At 58.4% G+C, this 23,334-nt stretch overlaps 1 protein-coding gene across 2 annotated transcripts in view; it reads left to right on the top strand.

Moving 5' to 3' along the window:
* The window catches only part of COL18A1 (collagen type XVIII alpha 1 chain), a 42,638-nt gene that overhangs the window by 17,083 nt on the left and 2,221 nt on the right, over positions 1-23,334 (top strand). The window contains exons 1-40 of one of the 2 annotated variants that reach the window (XM_062002100.1): positions 6,309-6,389; positions 10,410-10,954; positions 13,755-13,838; positions 13,921-13,980; positions 14,162-14,285; positions 14,382-14,485; positions 14,567-14,593; positions 14,684-14,854; positions 14,947-14,973; positions 15,060-15,122; positions 15,229-15,315; positions 15,465-15,518; positions 15,597-15,746; positions 15,887-15,949; positions 16,107-16,151; positions 17,087-17,227; positions 17,315-17,386; positions 17,497-17,523; positions 17,640-17,684; positions 18,290-18,352; positions 18,772-18,807; positions 18,879-18,968; positions 19,137-19,166; positions 19,283-19,309; positions 19,514-19,576; positions 19,709-19,783; positions 19,876-19,911; positions 20,033-20,086; positions 20,307-20,381; positions 20,588-20,659; positions 20,855-20,897; positions 21,019-21,081; positions 21,161-21,204; positions 21,305-21,427; positions 21,522-21,666; positions 21,752-21,825; positions 21,906-22,034; positions 22,212-22,247; positions 22,610-22,882; positions 22,966-23,163. In XM_062002100.1, coding sequence (XP_061858084.1) covers positions 6,344-6,389; positions 10,410-10,954; positions 13,755-13,838; positions 13,921-13,980; positions 14,162-14,285; positions 14,382-14,485; positions 14,567-14,593; positions 14,684-14,854; positions 14,947-14,973; positions 15,060-15,122; positions 15,229-15,315; positions 15,465-15,518; positions 15,597-15,746; positions 15,887-15,949; positions 16,107-16,151; positions 17,087-17,227; positions 17,315-17,386; positions 17,497-17,523; positions 17,640-17,684; positions 18,290-18,352; positions 18,772-18,807; positions 18,879-18,968; positions 19,137-19,166; positions 19,283-19,309; positions 19,514-19,576; positions 19,709-19,783; positions 19,876-19,911; positions 20,033-20,086; positions 20,307-20,381; positions 20,588-20,659; positions 20,855-20,897; positions 21,019-21,081; positions 21,161-21,204; positions 21,305-21,427; positions 21,522-21,666; positions 21,752-21,825; positions 21,906-22,034; positions 22,212-22,247; positions 22,610-22,882; positions 22,966-23,163 — 3,684 coding nt within the window. In that variant the 5' untranslated portion in view covers positions 6,309-6,343. Of the gene's footprint in view, positions 1-6,308; positions 6,390-10,409; positions 10,955-13,754; positions 13,839-13,920; positions 13,981-14,161; positions 14,286-14,381; positions 14,486-14,566; positions 14,594-14,683; positions 14,855-14,946; positions 14,974-15,059; positions 15,123-15,228; positions 15,316-15,464; positions 15,519-15,596; positions 15,747-15,886; positions 15,950-16,106; positions 16,152-17,086; positions 17,228-17,314; positions 17,387-17,496; positions 17,524-17,639; positions 17,685-18,289; positions 18,353-18,771; positions 18,808-18,878; positions 18,969-19,136; positions 19,167-19,282; positions 19,310-19,513; positions 19,577-19,708; positions 19,784-19,875; positions 19,912-20,032; positions 20,087-20,306; positions 20,382-20,587; positions 20,660-20,854; positions 20,898-21,018; positions 21,082-21,160; positions 21,205-21,304; positions 21,428-21,521; positions 21,667-21,751; positions 21,826-21,905; positions 22,035-22,211; positions 22,248-22,609; positions 22,883-22,965; positions 23,164-23,334 lie in introns of those variants that run through there. The other variant, XM_062002099.1, reaches the window with a different exon arrangement.

Raw genomic sequence — 23,334 nt, 5'->3', positions numbered from 1 at the left:
GGGATGGGTGCTGTGGCACCCTATCATAGCTCCAGGTACTATGTTTGGCAGCATTTCTGCATTCTGTATGGTAAAATTAGGGGGTTTTTTTAGCTTTGCTGGTATTTTCCTCTGCTCCAAAGTCCTGAAAACCAGGTGGGAATGGGCAAATCCCAGCTTTCTTCATGCAGCCTTAAAAGCTGAGGCAGGGGTACCTTTGGCAGTGTTTCCTGACAGCCACAGCTTAACATCCTGGCACAGTGCAACCTTCAAGTATGGTTGAGAGGTGGGCAGGGTGCTCACAGGCCCTCTCCTAGCTCCTCTTCGTACTCAGCCCCTGTGACAGTGAATGTGGTCTGGGAGTCACATCCTGATGTTTTGGGCTTTGTTGGCTTCTCTGCTTTGTGACGTTGGAATATTTCATTTGAAATGAAAGTGCGCCCTGCCTGGGTAGGTGATCTTCCCCCTTCTCCGCTTGCTGTTGTGCAGATGAGCAGGTTCCAACAGCACTGAGCTGGCTCCTAACCCCCCCATCCCAGCCCTGATCTACCCTCATCCCGTGGCACAACACCCATCTGCCAGCTGGGATGCTAGGGCATTGGTCTCCCTGTATTTGTATTTCTAGATTTGCAGGGATGGAAGCCAACTCTCCTGCCAGGACAGCCCCGTGCCTGCTGGGGTGGTGGGGGTGGTGGTCACAGGCATTGCTGGTGCCCCCTCGGCTGTGTGTGGGGCAGGAATGTCAGGAATGCGATTGAAATTCAGGGCTTCCCAGGAGTGTGGCTCCCAGGCTGAGCCGGGATGTTGGCAGGGGGTGAGAGGAGGGGTGAGTCTTCCCACTCCAAGGAGCAATTAGTCTGCAAGGTGATTTATTAACGTGGTGGAGAGTGAGTGAGGGGGTCACATTCCTTCCCTTGCCTCCTCTTCCCTTATCTCCAGGCTGTTGATCCGCCCCTGAGGGAGTGATGGGAAGCAGAGCCGATGGCCCCTGCTGAGGCAGGGGGCGGCTGGTGTTGAGGATGAGGGCTTTGCACTTTGAAACACTTCCCTTGGCTTCAGCTATGCCCAGAGGTTGATGGCTCCCCTCCAACATCCATCTCCCAGGGTGTCCAGGGCACCTTGTGGGGTGGCCAGAGTCACTCCCTGACTTCAGTTCTGTGCTGCCCTGTCCTTCTGCCCATGTGTATGGGGAAAAGTGCCAGCTTCCCTCAGCTGTGCCCTCACTAGCTCCAGACTCCCAGTCCTTGCCAGAGGCTGAGTTACCAGGCAAACTCGAGATGCCTCAGTGAGACCTGCCTCTTGGCCCGCCAGAGCTCGACCTCCACTGGTATTTTTAGCCACACTTGGAAGGAAGGCTGTTTGCTTTGCTCTTTGCTTGTCCTACCCGCTGCCCCTGCCCATGTAATTTCCCACGAGGGCTGACAAAAGTATTCCTTAGATGAGCAGAGGATGTGAGTGCCTCTGTCTCTGCTCAGTCTGGGAGTGGGAGAAGGATGCAGGTAACAGCAGGAGTCTGGCCATGGCTGCCCTTCTGCCCCCCCCGGGGGTTATTTGATGGCTCTCTGAGGCAGTCGTGACATTTTCACAGTTTATCTTATCAAGGAATTTGCTGGGAAGATGTCCCCAGCTCTCCATGAGTAAATGTTTAGGAACGCTGCGGTCGTGGGGGCTCGGCGGTGTTGTGCAGTGGAGGCCGAAGGAAAGCGCTGGCCCAGAGGCATGGAGGCAGGACCCAGCAAACAGGCACCTGCATCGTTATGGGATGGTCATGAGTGTGCCAGTCGCTTCCGCTGCCTTGGCCCACAGGCATCCTCATCCCCTAGCCCTTACCTTCTCCCTGGCTGAGCACTGTCCATGGGGTGGGTCCCACTGCCTCTCCATGGGGACCACCTCCACATGGGAGGTCAGTGCCTCAGTATGTGGCAATATCCTCGACGTGTGCCTCACCAAGAGCCTTGTAACTGTTGTTTGGGCTTTTAGATGAGGAACGGATTAAAATCCCAGACATCAGTAGGATTTATAGATACCATCTGCTGCTGAATTTTCCTGCTTGGTGTATGGGCACTCCCACCTCCAGCATTTTGTCTGTGCCAGTGTCAAGATTTCCTTCCTTCCTTCCTTCCTGGAACCTGACAAGCTTTGGGCAATCTGCTGCAGTGCCAGCGGGCTCTGGAAAGACTGTGGGGCTGCAAAGTGTTTGCATCCCAGGGCTGTTCCCAGCTGTCCTTCCTGCTGGCCCCAGGGGCCATTTCACATTGGTTAAAGCCCCCAGCTGCTAAGGGAGGCTCCCCAGGCTCCATGCTGTGAGGATGGCATCAGGTCTTCCCTCCCCAGCTCCAGGGGCACGTGGCTGAGCAGAAGGTCCCCTGGGAGAATCTTCCCCTCTGTGGCTCAATCTCATGGCAGCAGGACCTGCTGTCACCGTTGAAGTCCTTTCTGCAGCTGCACTTCATCTTTTGGGGCTCAAAGCTTCTCATCTGGGACATCACCCACTACTTTACAAAGATCTTCTCATGAGGAGGGAGGAGGGGGAGGAAGGAAGTGGCAGCTTCTTGTCAGCCCTGTCTGGCTGTAGCCTGCAGAGACCCCCAGCAGTCCCTTCCCAGACCTGCATGACCTCTGGGCTCAGGGCTGGGATCAGAGGAGTCCCCTCAGTGTCACTGGGGCAGGTCCTCACCCCTGATAAGGTGCAGGGAAACCAGGCTCCCAGGGATGCTCCCAAGGATGTTTCTCTGATCTGGATAGCCTGAGGCTCCCTCTGCTGTCCATCCATCTGGCTGCCTATCCATCCCACTGTCTGTAGGTCTGACTGTCCATCCATCTCTGCCTGCCCAGCCCTTGCTGCGGGGTCTGGCCTTGGCTGTGGATGGGGTGGTTTGCTGAGCTGTGCTGGGGCAGGGTTCCTGTCCCCTCCCAAATGCTGTGAGGAGCCCTGCTGTGGGTCAGGGCTGCAGTGTGCACTGCAAGGCTGGGACATTTGTGGCCAGGTGTGCTGGCTATGGCAATAGCCACCAGCTGCTCCTGGCCAGCCCTGACTTCTCTCTGAGAAAATCCTTCTCCAAAATTATTCACCTTCTGTCCCTGTCCAGTGGCAGAGCTGGGCACACTGGACCAGGATGCTCCTGTGCCATCTCTGCCAGCACACCACTCTCGCAGCCTTTATTTTAGGAGATGGTCAACAGTGCAGGCAGGGGCCGCCGATGCTGTAGCTTGTGGGGAGCCTCGTGCCTGGCTCCTTCCCCGAGAGCCGCCGGCGTGGAGGTGTGCAGTGAAACGGAGATCATCGACCTAATGAGGGTTGGTGGTGGCCTGCGTGTAGGATAGCTGCAGTGCCATCATGAGCTGCCTAATCCCAGCAGAAGGGGAAAAAAAAGGGATTTTTTTTCTGGCTGGGTACTGTGTCAGCACATGCTTGGGTCATCCCAGCACTGTGCTACCACTGAAGCCCTCCTGGCTGAGACCAGGCAGCTCCTTGGAACTTGTGGGGCTGCCCTGGGAATGCTGCGTGTCTCTAGGGAACTTGGATTGTGTCCCCTCTCAGGCTGTCATAGAATTGTACAAACGTAGAATTGTTTGCTTGGAAGAGATGTTTAGGATCATCGAGTCCAACAACTGACCTCACACTGCCAAGACCATCACTAAAGCACGTCCCTCAGCACCTTAGCCCCAGGGCACAGAGCTGGGCGCAGCGGGCCCTGTCCAAACATGCCAGGGTGCATTGGCAGCCTGGCTCCCTTCACCAGGTAGATGGGAGCACGATTTCCAGGGGGGCCGCCTGGAAACTGACATATGGATGAAAACGCCTCTGACTTCAATTAAGCTGTGAGCTTTTCCACACAAAACATGTGCCCCTAACAGCATCAGTCATGGGGCAAGCCTATTAGCAGCAGCATCCCTGCCGTGCCAGCTGCCACTTGAAGGGGAAAAATCATCCATTTCACTTAAAAAGTAGTGTGGGAAATGTTGCATAAGGCAAAACAGACATCTGAGCATTCGTTTCGGTGGTTTTCCTGAAGACATTTAAACCAGAGTGTCAATGACTGGTAACAAAGCTGGAGAAGGGTCTGGAGCACAAGTCTGATGAGGAGCAGCTGAGGGACCTGGAGATGTTTAGTCTGGAGAAGAGGAGGCTGAGGGGAGACATGATCACTCTCTGCAACTCCCTGACAGGAGGTTGTAAGAAGGTGGGAGTTGGTCACTCCTCCCAAGTATTGAGTGATAGGACAAGAGGAAACAGCCTGAAGTTGCACCAGGGGAGGTTTAGATTGGAGATTAGGAAGAACCTTTTCACTGGGAGGGTTGTTAGACACTGGCAAAGGCTGCCCAGTGAGGAGGTGGAGCCCCCATCCCTGGAGATATTGCAAAGCCTTGTAGCTGAGGTAAAGGGACATGGTTTAGTGGTGGGCTTGGCAGGAGGGATTAGGTCAGTGGTTGTACTTGATCTTAAAGGTCTTTTCCAACCAAGCAATTCTATGATCCTGTGATCCCTTGCTGTGTGACTGGATTTCACAGCACCACATGGGCTGAAGTTGTCTCCTTGTGTGATAGTTTCTGTGCTTGGTAATGGTTTCTGAGCCCCAAAGGTGCCTCCCTTGGTGTCAGCATGGCCACGAGGCCCACAGCTGCTCTCCATCCCTGCAGTGGCCCGGGGACTCGGTGGTCCCTGGTCACAGGGTCACCATCACCAGAGCAAGGCAGTGCACATGTGGGAAAACAGTTAGATTTGAGGAGACTTTTTTAGTCTGAGGCAAAGTGCGATTGCATTTTGGGGGACATGGGAGATTGCCAGTGCTGGTTGGGAGGGATTTTCACCCCAGGCTTCAGGAGTACTTAAGCTCTCCGGGCTGCAGTTGCTCAGACCTGACTGTGAGGCATTGCTGGTGTGTGTTGCTCGCAGCAGGGACATTGCCAACAGTCCCTTTGCCGTCCTGTGGGGTCCTGGCCCTGTAACTAAGCTGGAAAAGCAGCTTAAAACAGTTGACTTTGGGGACTTTTTGTGTTTCCGGACAGTGGAAATCTTGCAAATGTATTCTGTTGGGTTTTTTTCCCTCCTCATTTTATTTTGCTCTGAGGTTATAACCTTTCCCCAACACCAGGAGCAAGGGGACTTGTGTGTCTAATTGAAGCTGGGCATCTGTGGGGACCATGTCCGTGTGTGATCCTCCACCTATGTCTCTCCACACCGGTGATTTAAGCAGAACCACTGAGCAGGGTGAGAGGATTTGTGATGTTATTTTGGTCAGGAAAGAGTTAAAAAGCTGGCAGCAGCAGCAGCAGCAGAAGCAGCTGGGGCAGGGAACAGAGTGCATCTGGGTGCTGGCTCAGCTCCTGGAGGTTTTGGGGAGCTCAGGTGGGTTCCCGGCCGGGTGGCCCGTCCCCGGGGGGCCATGCCGGGTGCGAAAGAGGCTGGCGCTCAGGAGAGGAGGGTTTGGCAAGACCAGTGATGCGGCCACTCCTCCCACTGCTCTGCTCTGGTTAGAAGGGTCGTGTGCTGCAGCCAGGAAGGAGAAAGCAATGTGAGTGCTCCGGGAGCCTGACTGGAGCAAAATTCCTGCCTCTTCCCTCTTTTTCCTTCCTCTGGCTTCTCCATTTCACTCTCCGAAGCAACGGGACTTGTTTTCCCTTCCTGATGGCCCCACCTCGCTTGGGGTTTCTGCTCCTCCTGGCTTGCTGCTTCTCCTTCTCTGAAACACAGCTCCTGGCTGGGGTTTGGGGCAGCACGAAGACCACGGAAAGCCCCACAGGAAGCCCCATGGGGAGACCATCAGCACCCGGCGAGGAAACCGTGGCACAGGAGTCACTTGCCTCTGTGGCTGCTCCTACTCCCAGTGCATCCCCGGGCACATGGCCTGGCCAAGCAGTGGAGGATGTCACCACCCCACAGCACCAGGAGCCAGATCCTGGCACAGCAACACCTGTGGGTGAGGACACCACAGCCAAAACCGCAGAGCAGCCGGATGGAAATGCCACAGGGCCAGTGGGGAGCACAGTATGGCCAAGCATTGCTCCTCCCCACAGCACGTCACCTGCCCCTGGCCAGGATGCGGCCAGCAGCTCCACTGAGGACCTGCAGCTCCCAGGGACAGGAACCACCAAAGACTTGCAGCTTCTGAGGATGGCAACCACAGAGGACCTCCAGCTTCCTGGAACAGGAACCACCAAGTATCCACAACTCCTGGGGACAGTGACCATCGAGGACCCGCAGCTCCTGGGGATGGGGACCACCGAGGACCTGCAGCTCCCAGGGATGGGGACCACTGAGGACTCACAACTCCTGAGGACAGTGACCACCAAGAATCCACAGCTCCTGGGGACAGGGATGACCGAGGACCCACAGCTCCTGGGAACAGGGACCCCCACAGCAATGGGAACACAGGTGTCTTTGCAGAGATCAGCAGGTCCCCGGCCAGGTAGTGCCCTTTTTCCTTTCTCACCAGGTGACAGTACTCGTGAGCAGGCGATGCTGCCCAGGGACCCCACGGCACAACCGCCCCGACAGCACCCTGGAGCATCGCCCGCCCCACCAAACCTGCGGCACACCACTGGCCGTCAGGTGCTGGCACTGGCCGGCACCAACAGGAGCCAGAGCCCTCCTTTGCCTAACAGGAGGGTGGCTAATGGTGCAGATCCTCCTCTTGTTGATAACTCCGGGCCTCTGGAGTTTGATTTACTAGCTGCCGCTACGCGACTCTACAGCAGTACCGGCATGGGGCTCTCATCCTTCTTCCCCGGACTGATGCCGTCGGCCGGCCGTTGCCTGCCTGTCCCGACCCACCTGCCCTTCTGCAGCGTGCTGGGCACCGACCATTTCAGATTACCAAATTACCTCGGCCACGTCAGCGAGGTGGAAATTCGGGCAACTTTGCATGAGTGGGAGGGGCTGCTTGAGTCGCGGTGCCATCACTACGTGGAGTGGTTTCTCTGCTTGCTCCTGCTCCCTGGGTGTAGCCCCTCAGTCCCTGTAACCCCCCCGCCGTGCCAGGGCTTCTGTGAGGCCGTCAGAGACCTGTGTTGGTTGCACTTGGCTGGTGGGTCCTTGCCTCTGCCTTGTGATGCTCTTCCCAAGGAGGACGAAGGGTATTCTTGTGTCTTTATTAATGCTTCTGCAGGTAATGTGGCTGGATGATGTCCATGTGTGTGTATGTCTCCCTTCCCCAAACTCCCCCAGGCTTTTAGGCCCCTAGAGGTGCTTCTGTCTTGTCCTTGTGGTATGCTGCTGAGCCCAATATCGCTTCCCATCTAGCCTCGGCTTCTTCAAACAGGGACCACTCAGGGTTTTAGTTCCCCCTGCAAGGCTGAGCATCATCATCCCTTCCTGGGCTGGTTCAGCCCGGGTGAAAGGCAGCAGCCAGGTTAACAGACAATGTATTCCAGCAGCTGGGACAACAGATGCTCCCCAAACACCCCGTTCTAGCACCTGGGGCTGGTTTGCTGGTACCACAGAGCATAGGGAAAGGCACTAGGGCGTCTGTCCCAGGAGCAGAGTAGATCTCCGCAGGGACAGGGGGAGGACTGGGATCCAACCACAGCAGAATCTGAGGCCACGGCAATGAGGAGGCTTCAAGGTGACCCGCGGCTGTGCCCACACACTCCCCTCTCCCAGAGCGGCCATTTGCTTTGGGGTTAATGATTTACCCAACGGCTGGTGTTTGATCCCCACCTCAGCAGGCAGGAGAGGTTACTTTGCCTCCAGCTTCCCTATGAGGTGATTGTGACCCTTGTGTAAGTCAGCTGGGGACCAGACATGCCTCTTGGGCAGGGGGGTGAAAGGAAGGGAGCCGGGGGGGGGGGAAAAACCCACTCGGAGCAAAGCACGCCATGGTGTAAGAGCATGAGCACAGTTTGGGATGAAAGCGGGAGCCCACTGAGCCCTCTGAATGAGGCTGTGTTCCTGCCAGCCCCTTGGCCTCGGGTGATGGCCCCAGGCTGCCTTCAGAGAGGCTAGTTAGGCAGACAAGGGTCAGACATGGGGTTCCACTCGGCGTCAAAGCGGCTCTGTTTGCTGACTGACCCCGGGGGATGTGGGGCGATCATGGGAATACTCAGAGGATGGGCAGCATCAGGCATGGGCAGGGAGGGGCATGAGAGCTGCAGTGCCCTCGTATGGCGGGATCCCACTTATCCCTGCTGGGATGGGGTGCACAAGGCCACACTGCCAGCCCTGTCTTGGGCCAGCCATGGCAGAAGGGCATCCCTGAGGCCCTTCCCATGGCAAATGCCTGGGTTGCTATTGCCAGAGGTAGCCCTGCAGCCAGCCCTGCCAGCATCCATCACAAAACCGCTGCGACGTCAGCTGTCTCTGGCTCTCTGTGCTCTGTGGTTTGCTGCTAGTTTGCCACAGGAAGGAAAGAGTGTGATATTTGGGCTACAGGTGCCCTTTGGAAAAAGCAGGCATGACCTGAAAGGTTTGGGGTTGAGAAGGGTCACTTGGCTTTAGCAGGGAAGCAGCCATTGGAAGAGATCTCCCCTTATTGCCTCAACTCCTCAGGTCCCATCCAGCCTCGCAGCCTTGGCCACTGCTTGTTTTGCATGTTGTGCAGGGAAACAACGTGCACCCTTTTGCTTTTGGAAGCACCAGCACCCAGCTTTCATTGCTCAACTTGGCTCAAGGGCAAGTGGCATGTTTGGAGAGAAAGGCAAACCTCAGAGCCGGCTGAAGCACCAAGGGGAGCGTGGTTGAAAACTGCATTGCTAACAAAAGTCCCTTTCAGGCTGTGCCCCGGCATCCCAAGCCCAGGGGCAGCTTATGGCTTTGTCTGGCTGCAGAAATTGCAGTTCTGGCTCTTATGCCCATGCAGATCCCCAGGAGGAAGTTCTGGTTTCCTCTTCCTGTAAAGCTGTTGTGAATTGGTTTCCTCCAGCCCAAGATTAGCTCCATTCCTGCATCCTGGCCTTTGCAGTTGGTTTGCTGCAGGGTGGCTGGGGCCGGGAGTGAACCTCAGCATGGGATGTCTCAAGGGTGGTTGCCAGACTGGGACTCATTGTTGGGCCAGGAGAGCCCCTCTTGCTTGCCCCATCATGTTTGATGTAGGGCTTCTCAAATCTGGGCGCAGAAAGATGCCAAGTTCCAGGGTCCTTAGGTCAATGAGGCACTGGGGCTACACTGAGCCCTTTCCCTCTCAGTGGGCTGGAGATGCCCCATGGGGACACCTGATCCAGATGTGAGGCGGGTGAGGAGGTGAAGGCTGGAGCACACTGGAGGGAGGTTTCTTTTCAGACAGGTGCTCAATTTTAGGATGCCAAGCTTGGGAGGGACTGCAGTCTTGGGGCAGCAAGGTGGGCACTTAGCAGTTTTGGAGTTGGAGGCTCAGGAGGGGATCAGTGGGCCTGGGGTCTGGCAGAAAGAAAACTTACCCCCACCTCCAGTTGCCACTGCATTTCTAATGTCCTTGCTGCTTGGGTCCCTGTCATGGGACCGGTCATCAGAGCTTAGCTCAACACACCCCATTGCTCGTGTGAAACCCCAGCGATGGAGTTAGGGTAATAGGAGCTCCTGCTCCTGACTTAGGATGGGGTCTGAGCACCCATTCCTGTGGATGGCATGGAGCCCTCAGCCATTTTGAAGATGGGGTGATTGGGTTTCCTCACTCCTGGGAAAGGCAGAGTTAAAAAGCACCCGACGTGCTCACTCCCATCGAGTTGGCACCCGCCCGAGCAGTTGACATAGCAGAGGAGGAATCCAGCACCCGGTGTGTGGGCGATGAGGATGTGCCTGCTGCCAAAACGACGGGAGCTGGCGTGCAGAGGGCTGGCTCGCCCCAGCCAGATGTTCAGCTGTGTTGGGTAGGAGAGACCGTCCCCAGCAGAACTTCCCCAAGTGCTTGGAGAAAAAGGAGCTAGGAAATGAGAGCGTCTGGGAAGCTGATGGGGCGTGCCGGCTTGAGCCTCGTTCCCAGGGTGTTGCAAGGGGATGGCTCTAATTTATTCCCAGCTGGGATGACCCCGTGAGCTTGTCTCTGAATGACGTCGGGGGTCACCATGACCCTGGAGAAGGTACAGATGCACACACTTCTGTGCAGCTCAATGGTTGTGTAGCATCCTAGGGCTCTGGCAGCATCCCTCTGTCCATGGATGACACAGGGGATCACTGTGACCCCAGAGTGTCACAGGGCTCTGGTGGCATCCCCTACTGGACACAGTGCTACCATGGGCAGCACTTTGGTTTTATCCTGTCTCAGGGAAGTCCCAGCTGCTGCTGGAGGGCCAGCAGCACGGAATAGGCTGGCATTTTGTGAGTCACATCTGAGTGGTGCAGTGGGAGCATTGCTGCTTTGGCCAACCCACAGCCTGAAGGAAAATCCCAGGGCCTGGGAAGGGCAGCAGAGGGAGCAGCATTTGGAGGAGGCACGGTCTGTGGTGTCCCCCCCTTGTAGAGGGTGGTAATCCTTGCAGGGCCAGTTGTAACCATCCCCTTTCCATTCCTCTTGCAGACAGCCTGAGCGCCGAGGTCAGCCTCCTAGAGCTGATCGGAGACCCCCCACCAGAGGAGATCCTCAAAATTGATGGCCCCGACAACAACCCTGGCTATATCTTCGGCCCCAACGCCAACACAGGCCAGGTCGCCCGATACCACCTGCCAAGCCCTTTCTACAGAGACTTTTCCCTCCTGTTCCACATCCAGCCCACCACCCCCCGGGCCGGTGTGCTCTTTGCCATCACGGACTCCTCTCAGAGCATCATCTACGTGGGCGTCAAGCTCTCAGAGCTTCACGAGGGCAAGCAGCAGATCATCTTCTACTACACAGAGCCGGGCTCACCGAGTTCATACGCAGCGGCCACCTTCACTGTGCCCACCTTGCTCAACCAGTGGACACGCTTTGCCATCAGCGTGGAGGAGGATGAAGTTGTCCTCTACCTGGACTGCGAGGAGCATGAGCGGATCCGCTTTGAGCGCTCCCCAGATGAGATGGAGCTGGAAGATGGCTCCGGGCTCTTCATTGCCCAGGCTGGAGGGGCTGACTCAGATAAATATCAGGTAAGGCCTTAAGTGACCTCAAGAATGATCTCCAAGAAGCCTGGGTGAGGCTGGAGGAATGTGACACCAACCTGTGCCACTTGAACCAACCTCTTTGCCCAGAAGGCAAACCAGCGGCCACGTGTCGTTTGTCTCCTTGGGGAAGGACGCATTTGAGGTAGGGTGGGGAAAGTATCTTGAGATGCCACCAACTCCATTGCCTTGGGCCTCGCCAAAGCCAAGTTCTGAAGGTGAGTGGGCAGGAAGAGATGGGGTTGTGTTACAGCAACCTTTTGCTTGCAAATGCATGGAGCCTCTTTTAATCTCCCCATTGCTAAAAATACCCAACTGCTTTGGTGGAGGAGCCAGTTTGGCTGGGAAAATGTCTCTCTTAGCTGGAAAAAATGCTTGGGCTGGAGCATATCTTTGTTGACTTTGTGTTGGGTGGTATCTGCAGGAAGACTTTGTAGAGGAAGAGAAGGTGACAGCTCAGCTCCTGGTTTGAGCTTGAGCTGTGTTTTAGATAAGGCTTATGGAAAGTGTGGGGAACATGCTCAGCTGACGTGGAAATCCCCTGCGGTGCTTGAGGAGAGGGAAACTCAGGATTACAGTGCCGGGTTTCTCCTGGTTTGAGTGTGGTTTGCCCAGGAGCGGAGGCTCTGCCAAGGGGAGCTCTGCAAGGCACGTTTCTGAGCTTAAACATCGTCTAACTAATGAGCGGCGCTGCCACAGTCCCAGTCAAATGGCTCCAGGCAGGTAACACTCCCCAAGAAGGGGTTAATGAATGACAGGTTTGCATTGGTATTCAAGTTGGTCCCTTGAGGTCTTGAGAGCAACTTTTTGCTCTTGAGCATGCTGGGAGGGCCAGGTCATGACCGTGGAGGAGCTCCTCTGCCCATCTGAAGAGGGTTTGGCACCATCTGGAAGGCAAAGCAGTGGCCCTCCTAGCAGGTGAGGTTGCCCAGGTTGCCAAAAACCCAGCCCCACCGCCTGCCCATAGTTTTCTTGCAGGGAATCACCAACTGTGGAGGGAAGGCAGCTGACCCGACTGCCTGGGCTGGCCCAGGGGCCAGCGGGGAGCATGGCTTGGCCAGCTCTGTGGCATCTGACTGCCTCGTGGTATTTTGTTCACTGTCCAGCCCTGCCTCGCGTTATCTGGAACTAACAGGGCATCAAACCGATTAAAACCTGGCCCTCAGTCAAGCTGCAAGATGGGCTGCTCATGGGCAGCTGGAGGGCTGCTGGTGGGGCCTCAGCTGGCATCTGCTCTGCTTCCCTGATTGCCTTTGTGGCAACAGTGTGAAACCCAGAGGGCCCGAGCCTGTGGGTACAGCAGAAGCCTCTGGGACAGCAGCTATCGAGGGTGGTTACTACCATGGAGTCTCAGCTGGTAACTGGCAGGAGGGTTTGTTTGCAGCTGGATGTGTAAGAAGACCCATGAACCTCATTTATTGGGGCAGCAGAGGGGCCTTACAGCCACTCCTCACAGGGACACCCGTTTCAGGGCTGCAGCTGGGCTATTTCCCCAACCCCCAGTCAGCCCCAGCACCAGGAAGGCCAGGCTGGAGTGTTGCAGTTATCCAGGCTTCGGGCTTGCTGCTGGGCTTCAGTGGGGTGGAGAGGGACAAATTAGAGCTGGTTATCAGCAGGTCAGGGCAGGCAGCTGGAGGAAACCACCATCCAGGGGCATTTGCTTGCAGGAGGGGTACAAATATAAGTATAAAATATAGATTTTAAATTATATATAAAATAATACGTAATTTTGCTATATTTCTTAGATATTGTAATATTCATAGTAGGTTAAATATCTGTGGTATATTTTTAATATAGTGTGTTTATTATCTACTGTCTGTATTTACAATATCTTTATAATATATCTATAATATAATAGATGTATAGTATACTCCTATTACAACATCGTAGCCAACCTGGCTGAGCTGCAGCTGCCCCTGATTCTTGTTTTCTTAAACCCCTCGTGTTTCCTGAGTCCAGCTCTCATTCCCAGACGTGTTGTGCTGTCCTTTCAAGCAAGCTCAAATGTTATTTTAGGTATCTTGCCCAGAGAAGAGACACTGACCAGGAGGTATCTGCCCTCTTCGAGGTCACTATCCCACTGGGATCAGAGGGATGGGCAGCGTCCTGTCCCTGCTGCGTCCCTGTGTTCATCTCGGGGCTAAGGCAATGAGATGCCCCTGCTCGCTGGGCCGGTACCCACATACCAAGACGGGTTGCCGCCCTCTCAGGCAGCACAGAGAGCTTGGCCGCAAGGGTTTGTCTGGAGGTGGCATCCTTGGGAACGGCTTTGTGGTGGTTTCTCGGATCAAGAAGCAGTCTGAGTGCGCTCAGTGCTTGCCAAAGCCCAAATAAATGTTAGGGAAGTGAGGATTAGCCTAAGAGATACAAAAACAGAGCAGCAGTGGACTGGGACCTTTGCCTGGGGCAGAGAGGCCGTCTGCGGCTGGGAGCTCTCCAGAGAGCGGAAACAGGGAGCGCAGCCAGAAGAGGTCCCTATAAAAGTGCTGCTGGCTGACTGGCCAGGTCCTGGCTCAGCCCACCTGGTGCCAGAGCTGGCGTGTAGCTGTTCCTGCGGCTGGCTGGGCCATAATGGTGGTGCTGAGCAACCAGGGCTGCACAGTCCAAACCTCTCTGACAGATGCTCGAGCGGTGAGAGCTCCGTGCACCAGGTGGAAGAGCATGGCAGGTGCGAGGTGCCCAGGCATACGGTGGCTGTGCAGGTTGACCTGCCACTAGAGGGGCTGTGGCATGCAGCTGGCATGGCACCCAGCTGGCTGCAGCAGCCCTCAGTGTGGTTTCTCCCCAGGGAGTGATTGCTGATCTGAAGCTGCGAGGAGACCCACGGGCAGCCGAGCACCAGTGTGAGGAAGAAGAGGATGACATTGAGGAGGTGAGGGCTGGCAGCACGGCCGGGGCATGTGGGGGCTGTCACCTCGTGTGCCCGGCTCACTCCTCTCCCTGGGCAAATGCAGGTCTCTGGTGATTTTGGCAGCGGGGCAGAAGGTGGACGTGAACCCTCAGGGAAAGGCAAGGTGAGCTGGTACCTGTGGGTGTCATGCTCAGTGGCAAGACCCTGAGATTTTAGGAAGAAGGAAAGCTGAGTGCCCCCCATAGTTGAGGTCCCAGGATGCCAGATGGGCTCCTGGCGCCTGTCCCTTTTTGGAATGAGTTGGGGGGTGAAGTTGCTGCGGTGTTGCCTCATTGTTGGCACAGGGTGTCCCAGGGCTGGTGGATGCTGTCCCCGTCACTTCTCCCCCGGTGGTGGCTGGCGCCGGAGGCTCCCTGCAACAGGTCGAGAGGACCGAAGCAGAGGAGACACTGCGGGTCTCCACAGGAGGTAATGTTGGCAACTCTCCCTTTCCTTCTCCCCTGTGCCAGCTGGCCCCAAGACACACAGCAGGGCCATGCTGGAGTGGCTGTCCTCTTCCTGCAGGCACTGGCCCCAGAGGTGAAAAGGGGGAGAAGGGCGAACGTGGCCTGAAAGGGGAGTCGGGGACCGTTAGCATCATGGGGACAGGCAGTGTCAAGGGTGAAAAGGTGAGTGAGAGTGTGGCACCCAGTGGATGGCAATGGCATGGCTGTGTTTGACACCCATTCCTCTTTGTCTGTGTCCCACAGGGGCAGAAAGGAGAACTGGGCGTAAAGGTGAGCATTGCTGGGGAGCCCGGGCAGAGCCATGGCTGCCTGGGCCACCACCCATGGGGATGTGCCACCCACTCCCACTTCCCTCCCCAGGGCAGCGCGGGATTTGGCTACCCTGGCTCCAAGGGCCAGAAAGGAGAACCGGGCAAACCCGGCATCCCTGGCACGCTGTCCCGGCACACCCATGGCTCGGTGTTGGAGCAGGTCACTGGCCCTCCAGGACCACCTGGGCAGGACGGAGCCCCAGGCAGGGATGGCGAGCCCGTGAGTCAATCCTCCATCCCTCAGGTCTCCCCTCTTCCCCCCACTCCCCCTGCACCTGCCTGCACGCTGACCCTCCTCTCTGCCATCCCCAGGGCGATCCCGGTGAGGACGGCAAACCCGTAAGTGGGGTGGGGGGGTGACAGTGTGATGGGTGCCATCCCATGTACCCTGCCACCTGCTGACCTCACCTCGCTCCCCTTTGCAGGGTGATATGGGGCCCCAGGGATTCCCTGGGATGCCAGGGGAGCCCGGGCTGAAGGGGGAGAAGGTGAGTGGTGGTGCTGGGGTGAAGGGGACAGCACATGCTGCGGGACCCCTTCCCTTCGCCATCGGCTTGGCTGCACTGGTGAACCACGCTCTCTCCTCTGTGCCAGGGTGATCCAGGCGTGGGGCCAAGGGGACCCCCTGGACCGCCTGGCCCCCCGGGACCCCCAGGACCCTCCTCCAGACATGACAAGCTGGTGGGTGCCCCCTGGACACAGAGGTTTGGGAATGGGGCGGGTCCATCAAGCCTTAGAGGTGCAGGATGTGCCGCCAGCCTTCCGGCAGCATCCCCGGTACCCTGAGCCTGGCCATTGGTGCCTGATCTCACTTTGCTGCTTTTCCCCAGACCTTCATCGATATGGAGGGCTCTGGCTTCAGCGGCGAGCTGGAGAGCCTGCGGGTGAGTTTGGGCAAGTGCCTGTCCCATGGCAACGAGCTGAGGAATGTGTTCAGCCATAAGCCCCTCCTTCTCTCCCAGGGGCCACGAGGGCCACCTGGCCCCCCAGGGCCACCTGGGGTGCCCGGTTTGCCAGGAGAGCCAGGACGGTTTGGAGTGAACCACACGGACCTGCTGGGACAGCCGGGGCTGCCGGGAAGGGATGGGGCCCCTGGACCCCCAGGGCCAGTGGTAAGTGTATGGGGTGCCCAAGAGGAACCACCCCAGGGCCACCCCGTAGCGTGGAACTGTAACCTCCCCCTGTGGTGGTGGAGGGCTTGTTGCCCCATGGGTTTTCCCTGTGCTGGAGCTGACTCTTGGGGATCTTGCAGGGTCCTCAGGGTCCACCTGGAAGAGATGGGGCAGCTGGACAGCAGGGGCCCAAAGGAGAGCGGGTGAGTGTCCGGTGTCCCCCAGGAGCACCTCAGGGCTGTGCACAGCTCTGGGAGGTCCCAGCTGCCTCCATACTAGTCTGTGGAGCAACAGCCTGCTCCTGCCTAGAGCTGGGCAGCTTTTTCACACCCTCTCCTCCTTCATCATCCTTCTCCCCAGGGTGACATGGGCGACCTCGGCCTCCCCGGTGCACCAGGGCCCAAGGTACTGTGCCTGGGGGATGTTTTTTATTAGGGGGTGTTCCACATTCGTTCCAGACTGGAGGCAGAGATGCTGCTTGGGGGTACCTGGCGCCAGAGCAGGGAGTGGGATGCTGATATTTGAGTTCCAAGAAGAGCAGAGCAGAGCAGCGGGCACACGGAGCTGCTGACCGACCACCACAGAGCACTCGCCGGGCCCCCACTGCCCTTGCGTGGCTTTGCTCTGGGCACTGCTGCACAGGAAGCGGGCAGCAAAGCCAATCAGGATGTTTCAAGCACAGAAGCAGGTTGGCTTGAGGGAGTTTGAGTGCCCACACCCCACTGGAAAACATCCCATCTTCTATGCATCGCTCTCCAGCTGCCTGCTCAAGCTGCTCTCTGCCAGATCCCCAAGGGTGAAGGCAAAGGCTTGCTGGGGTGCACACACTTGTCCTCTCCTCCCATGGGGACCGGGATGCCCCTTGGGATGCCCCATCCACTGCAGCCTGAGCCAGGGGGCAAGAGCCTCAAGAATACAGGCCTCTTAACGGTGTTAGCACCAAGAGTCAGGTAGATGGGGCAGCGGCAGTGAGAGGACCAATCCTACTGCTCGGAGGCCCGGAGTGACTCGCAAGGGTGCCTGCCGGCATCCCTGCATCCCTCTTTCAGCATTGAGCCCTGCTTAGCCTTGCAGCCGCCCACGCCTGCAAAGACATACACATTTCTGATTTTAGACGAGCCTCTGGTGGCCACCTTGCATATTGCATGGGGAGCCAAGGCTGGGCAAGGGCAGCTGCGAGGAAAGATGTCCCTTCCCCCAGAGCTCCTCAGCCCTGGGGACTCGGCAGCATGTCCTGTCTCCCATTTGGGATGTGCCACCTCCCAGTTGCAAGCTCCAGGCTGGGACCAATGTTGCTGTATCTCATCTGTCCCCTTCTTTTATTCTTGTCTCCTTTGCAGGGCAACAAGGGAGAAACAGGGCCAGCAGGAGCCCCAGGAGAGCTGGGATTGGCTGGCCTTCCTGGACCCATCGGACCCCGTGGGCAGCCAGGGCCTCCTGGGCCCCCTGGCCCCCCAGGGCCAGGCTATGAGGCTGGATTTGTAAGTGACTATCTCTGTGATGGGAGAGTGTGTTGATGTGGGGTGGGGAGCAGAGGCGGCTCAGCCCCTTCTCCCCACCCTATCTAGGGTGACATGGAGGGCTCGGGGTTGCCGTTTGCCACTGGCTCCCCAGGACCACCCGGACCCAAAGGACTACAGGTAGCTCTTACACATTTCTTAACATCTGTCCAGAGCTCCCTGGGGTATGCCCTGCCAGTGTGTCTGCTGGCCTCACCCAATGCTTATGACCCCCTTCTCATTGCTTGCAGGGGGTGCCAGGATTGCCAGGGATGAAGGTGAGGAGCCCTTCAAACACCTTGCTCTCCCTTGGCTGGAGCCTGGCTCCATCCTCGTGGGGTGGCCATGGGCAGGATGCTGGGATACTCCTGCTCTGACACCCCTTTCCTTGCAGGGGGAGGTTGGCAGCCCTGGACAGCCTGGCTTGCCAGGACCAAAGGTAGGAGATCAGGACCAGATGTGTATGAATACCTGGGTTTCCTGGGTGCTGGGGAAGCCTTGTGACCTGGGGCTGTGGGGAGAACACAGAGGGACACTGAGGAGCTGGAGCATGTCCAGAGATGGGCATAGGGCCTGGGAAAGGGGCTGAAGCATAAGTCTGCTGGGGAGCAGGTGAGGGACCTGAAGGTGTTTAGTCTGGAGAAGAGGAGGCTGAGGGGAGATGTGATCATTCTCTGCAACTACCTGACAGGAGGTTGTGTCTGGGGGGAGATCGGTCTCTGCTCCCAAGTAGCAAGTGACAGGACAAGAAGAAATCACCTCAGGTTGTTCCAGGTAAGGTTTAGATTGGAGAGTAGGTAGAACTTTTTCCCTGTTAGACGCTGTCACAGACTGCCCAGAGAGGTGATGGAGTCCCCACCCCTGGAGATATTACAAAGCCATGTAGCTGAGGTGCCGAGGGACATGGTTTAGTGGTGGGCTTGGCGGTGTGAGGTCGGTGGTTGGACTCAACGATCTTAAAGGTGTTTTCCATCCAAAATGATTCTGTGATTCTATAATTGTATGATTTTACTGCATCTTGCCCTTTCCCACACCTCCTTGCAGGGCGATGCTGGCATCCCTGGCGTGGATGGCCGCCCTGGCCTGGAGGGCTTCCCTGGCCCACAGGTAGGAGCATCAGCCCCCACTTCGTGAAGGCCCCTTGCTCTGGGCTGGGCACTCATGATGGCTGCAGGCCACTTGCAGCAGCTCCCTGCCCAGTGGACAAAATTCATCCTCCACCTGGTGCCTTTGGCTGTTTCCCTGCTCCGGGATCAGGTTCACCATGTGCTGGGGTGCCCATGCTTCTTGGGACCCCATCCCCCTTAGCTTACCACCCTGATAGCCACTAACACTCTCCAAAAAACCACCCCCTCAGGCTCACTTGCCTGGACTCACAGGCCAGGGAGGGTGATTTTGCTGGCTTACAGCATGGGAGGGTGTGCTTTTGCTGGCCCATGGGCAGGAGGGGTGTCTCCGCTATGAGCCAGGGCCCGGCTGTGCAGGATGCCAGCGGGAATCTCACTCCTGCCTGCTCCTCCTTCCAGGGCCCCAAAGGTGACAGTGGCAGCCCTGGTGAGAAGGTAAGTGCCACTAGGCTGGGAACGGGGACCAGCTGGCAGTAGCTCTGTGGCTAATGACTTGTGTCTTCCAGGGTGAGCGAGGCCAAGATGGTGTGGGGCTACCCGGACCCCCTGGTCCACCTGGTCCCCCTGGGCAGGTCATTGCTATCTCAAGCAAAGATGTAAGTGCTGGTGCCTAGCATCACTGCAGTTGGGGGATGCTAAAAGTGTCCAGGGGGGCACGATGACCTGAGCACCACCCATCATGGGGGCACTGAGGGAGAGCTCTGGAGCTCTGACCTCTTCAGAGCAGATCAGGGTGAAAAACCTTGTTTTGTCTCTTTTTCCAGAAGCTGTTGGAGGCTTTGCCTGGTCCAGAGGTAGGTGCCCCCCTGCCAGCCATCCCCACCTCTCAGCAGTGCCAGGAGGGCACTCGTTTCTTGGAAAGAGGGGTTTTGAGGTTTGCTCTGACAAGCTTCTCTGCATCTCTCCTCAGGGCAGACCAGGTCACGCTGGCTTCCCGGTGAGTTCCGTGGTGGGGCCAGTGACCACAGGGGTGGCCCTGGGAAAGATTTTGGTGAAACTGGGCATTCTTGGGGAAACCTCTAGTTGCCAGTCCTGCCATGCTCTGCTACAGTGGTGCCAGGGTGGTGGTGATGGAGAGGGAGGCTTGGGCGCTGCCTTTACAGGTTTGGGCCTGATGCAGGCACTGTGGTTCTTTCTGCAGGGCCCAGTGGGTCCCAAAGGAGAACGGGGCTCAGCTGGTCCCCAGGGCTCCCCAGGGTTGAAGGTAAGTACTCCAGGCCACCTCTGCCCCATGGTCTCCCATCCTGCCTCGCCACCAGGTCCCAGTGGCCATGCCATGGGAGGGAGCCCAATCCTGATCCCTCCATCTCCCCTCATGCTTCTTGCTCCCTTGCAGGGGGATAAGGGGGAGCCTGGTGTCATCATCAGCCCCGATGGGACTGTGGTCACTGCGAAGGTGAAAGGAGAAAAGGTGGGTGCCTGCGGGAGTGGGAGGTACGTCCCTGTGCGAGGGGTGCCAGCGGGTCCCAGTGATGATGTCTTTTCCCGCTCTGCTGTCTGCAGGGGGAGCCGGGGCTGCGGGGACCAGTTGGACCCTCAGTAAGTCACCATCACCATCTCTGTCCTCCTCATATCCCATGGGGAGGGCTGGGGCTGATGTGGGGCAGAGGGGGACGGGGGTAACCCCCACTGAGCACCCTTATCGCCCTCTCCCCTGCAGGGTCCCCAGGGACGAGCAGGGATGAAGGGCGAGATCGGCTTTCCGGGCAGACCCGTAAGACCTGCACCTGGTTTGTTTGCCGCCTTGGTCGTTGCGGCCCCCCAACCTTGTGTGCACGCTGTGCACCTGCTGAACCCCAAATCCACTGTGACCCCAAGGAGTGGAGTGGTGCTGGGGTGTCAGAGGCAATGCCAGGGTGTCAGAAGTGACACGGATGTCACCCAGGCTTGACAGGGGGATGGGAGTGAGGCTCATCTGTGCTTCTCATCCACAGGGACGTCCTGGCATGAATGGGCTGAAGGGCGAGAAGGGTGACCCCGCGGATGTCAGTAGCCTGCTGGGCTTGAGGGTGAGCACTGCTGCAGCCCCCTCAGCCACTGGTCCTACAGAGCCGGGGGGACACCCTGAGAGTCTTCCAGGGGACCCGAATCCCTTTGGCAAAGGGCACGTGCCTCCCTCTCTCAGGGACTAGTTGCCTCTTTAGGCAGGGCATGGCCTCACTGTGGGGACTGTCCTCTTTGCAAGACCCTGACACATTTTCTCCCCACCCCACAGGGTCCCCCAGGACCCCCAGGGCCCCCAGGCCCCCCTGGGTCACCTGGCAACATAGTCTACGACAGCAATAATGTGAGTAACAGCACAGTCACAGGGATGGAGGTGCTGAGGGCAGGTGACCACATCGCCACCGTGTCTGCTGCCTGGCTGGAGGTTGCTTCAGTGGCAGCCTGGCTAGGGCTGACCCATGGGGCTAGCAGCAGCAGCATGATGGGGATCCCCCGGGATGCTGCTGCCTCTGCAGCCGCCTCCTTTGCATCCTCACAGGCCTTCAGTGACTCTGGCCACGCCGTGCCACCAGCCTTCCCCGGTAAGGGGGGGAGCTCAGCTCTCCTGGCCCCCTCGGGAGGCCCCCCTCGGGATCCCTGGCACAGCCCCTCCATTGGAGCTGGGGCTGGTGGGCTGAGATGGCATCTCTGCTGCTCCTGCAGGTTTCCACCAGTTTCCAGGTCAAAAGGGAGAGAAGGGTGATGCTGGACCTCCAGGACCACCAGGTAGGTGACTGGTCCCCACAGGCAGAGGCGGGCAGGGGGTGGCTCATGCCCATCCTGACTCTCTTCTCCCTCTCTGCAGGTCACTTCCCTTACGACCCGAGTCACTTCAGTGCCAACCTGCGGGTAAGCCCTTTGCCTGCTGACGCTGGCTTGTGAGGCTGGCAGCTGGCACTATTTTGTGGTGTGCCCCGGCTACTCACCCTAAGTCCATGCCCTCCTGCAGGGTGACAAAGGGGATACAGGTCCCAAGGGGGAGAAAGGCGAGCCAGGCAGCACCCCGCTCTACGGTCCCAGCCTCTCTGGGCTGCCAGGGCCTCCGGGACCCCAGGGCTACCCTGGGCTGCCGGTGAGTACCCCACGGCGAGAGAGGGGATGGGGAGCATGGGGGAGATGGCCTCCCTGGGTGCTTAGCTCCAGGGATGCTCTCTCACACTGCCTAGGGTCCCAAGGGGGACAGTATCATTGGGCCACCAGGGCCTCCTGGGCCTCAAGGCCCCCCTGGTATTGGATATGAAGGTCGACAGGGCCCCCCTGGCCCTCCTGGCCCCCCTGGTCCGCCTTCCTTCCCAGGTCCCCACAGACAAGGTGAGTACCTGCCCCTCACATCCCTCCCCGCCCCTTCACATCCCTCCCCATGCTGCAGCCCTCTCACCCTTCCTCCTCCACCCAGCCATCAGCATTCCGGGACCCCCTGGACCACCGGGACCCCCTGGCCCTCCAGGCACCAGTGGGATGTCCTTGGGGGTGAGTCGGGGCTCTGGGCAGGGGGTTGCCCGCAGGCTGGCCAGCCAAGCCCTGAGCCACCTGCCGGGCTGTCCCCGCAGCTGCGTGCCCTGCCGACCTACCAGGCGATGCTGAGTGCCGCGCACGAGCTGCCTGAGGGCAGCCTCGTCTTCCTCACCGACCGCCAAGAGCTCTACGTCCGCCTGCGCGGGGGCTTCCGGCGGGTGCTGGTGAGTGGGAGGGCGGACAAACACCCTGACTGGGGTTGCACTGCCTGGCATGAAGGGCGTGTGGATGGCATCACCCTGGGGGTTCACGGGTGTCTTGTGATGCTTGGGGGTCCCCCACCCATGCACGAGGAAGAGGAGGGGGGGGCAGCTGGGATCTGATGTACCATGCCCTTGCAGCTGGAGGAGCACACGCTGATTCCCAGTTCAGCTCTGGTGAGTTCCCTGTTCCCCCTGCCTAACTATTCCTAACTATCCCCATTCTCATCTGCAATGATCTGCATCCCCTTCTCCACCTATCACCAACTATCTACATCTGTATCGATCATCAGCTATCTCCATCCATCACCTCCATCTCCATCCCCATGCCCAACTCCAGCAATTTCCATGCCCATCTCCATCCAGCCCAAACCGTCCCCTCTCCATCCCCATGCCCAACTCCAGCAATCTCCATGCCCATCACCATCCATCCCAAACTGTCCCACCTCCATCTCCGTTCTCACTTCCATCCCTGTCCTCACCCAGGGCAGCACCAACCCTCAGCCTGTCTCTCCCTCCCTCCCTCCCTCCCTCCTCAGGACAACGAGGTCTATGACAACTTGCCCAGCGTGCACTACGCAGGCCCCCAGCCCCCGCTGCAGCCCCGCGGGCCCCTGCACCCGCTCCGCAGCCACGGCGCGCCACCCACCGCCCGATCCTGGCGCGGGGATGAGGTGGTGGCCAACCAGCACCGCCTGCCTGAGCAGCCCCTGCTCCACCACCAGCATGAGCTCCTCAACAGCTACTACATCCACCGCCGGCCGGAGACGGCCCCCGCAGCCGCTCACGTGCACCAGGACTTCCAGCCTGCCGTGAGTGCCGCACGCCGGCGAGGGGAGGTGGTGCTGGTGGCTGCAGCCACGGCCCTCACGCCGCGTTGTCCCCTCCCTGGCAGCTTCACCTGGTGGCACTGAACACCCCGCTGAACGGGGGCATGCGGGGCATCCGCGGCGCCGATTTCCAGTGCTTCCAGCAGGCCCGGCAGGTCGGGCTGGCTGGCACCTTCCGCGCCTTCCTCTCCTCGCGCCTGCAGGACCTCTACAGCATCGTGCGCAGGGCCGACCGTGCCGCCGTGCCCATCGTCAACCTCCGGGTCCGGCTGGTCCCCATCCCCTTTCCTGACACCCCGGGAGCTCTGGGGGATGTGGAGCATCCCAAAGCCCCCAGCCATCTGCACAGCAGTAACTGTGGAGCAGCTCCCTCTGTGGCTTCGAGCTCCCGCTGCTGTGGAGCTGCTGGGGCTTGGAGCTCCCGGGATGGTTTC

This window comes from Colius striatus, chromosome 9 (genome assembly GCF_028858725.1).
Source record: "Colius striatus isolate bColStr4 chromosome 9, bColStr4.1.hap1, whole genome shotgun sequence".
Taxonomy (NCBI): Eukaryota; Metazoa; Chordata; class Aves; order Coliiformes; family Coliidae; genus Colius; species Colius striatus.
This window is presented reverse-complemented; position numbering and strand designations above follow the sequence as displayed.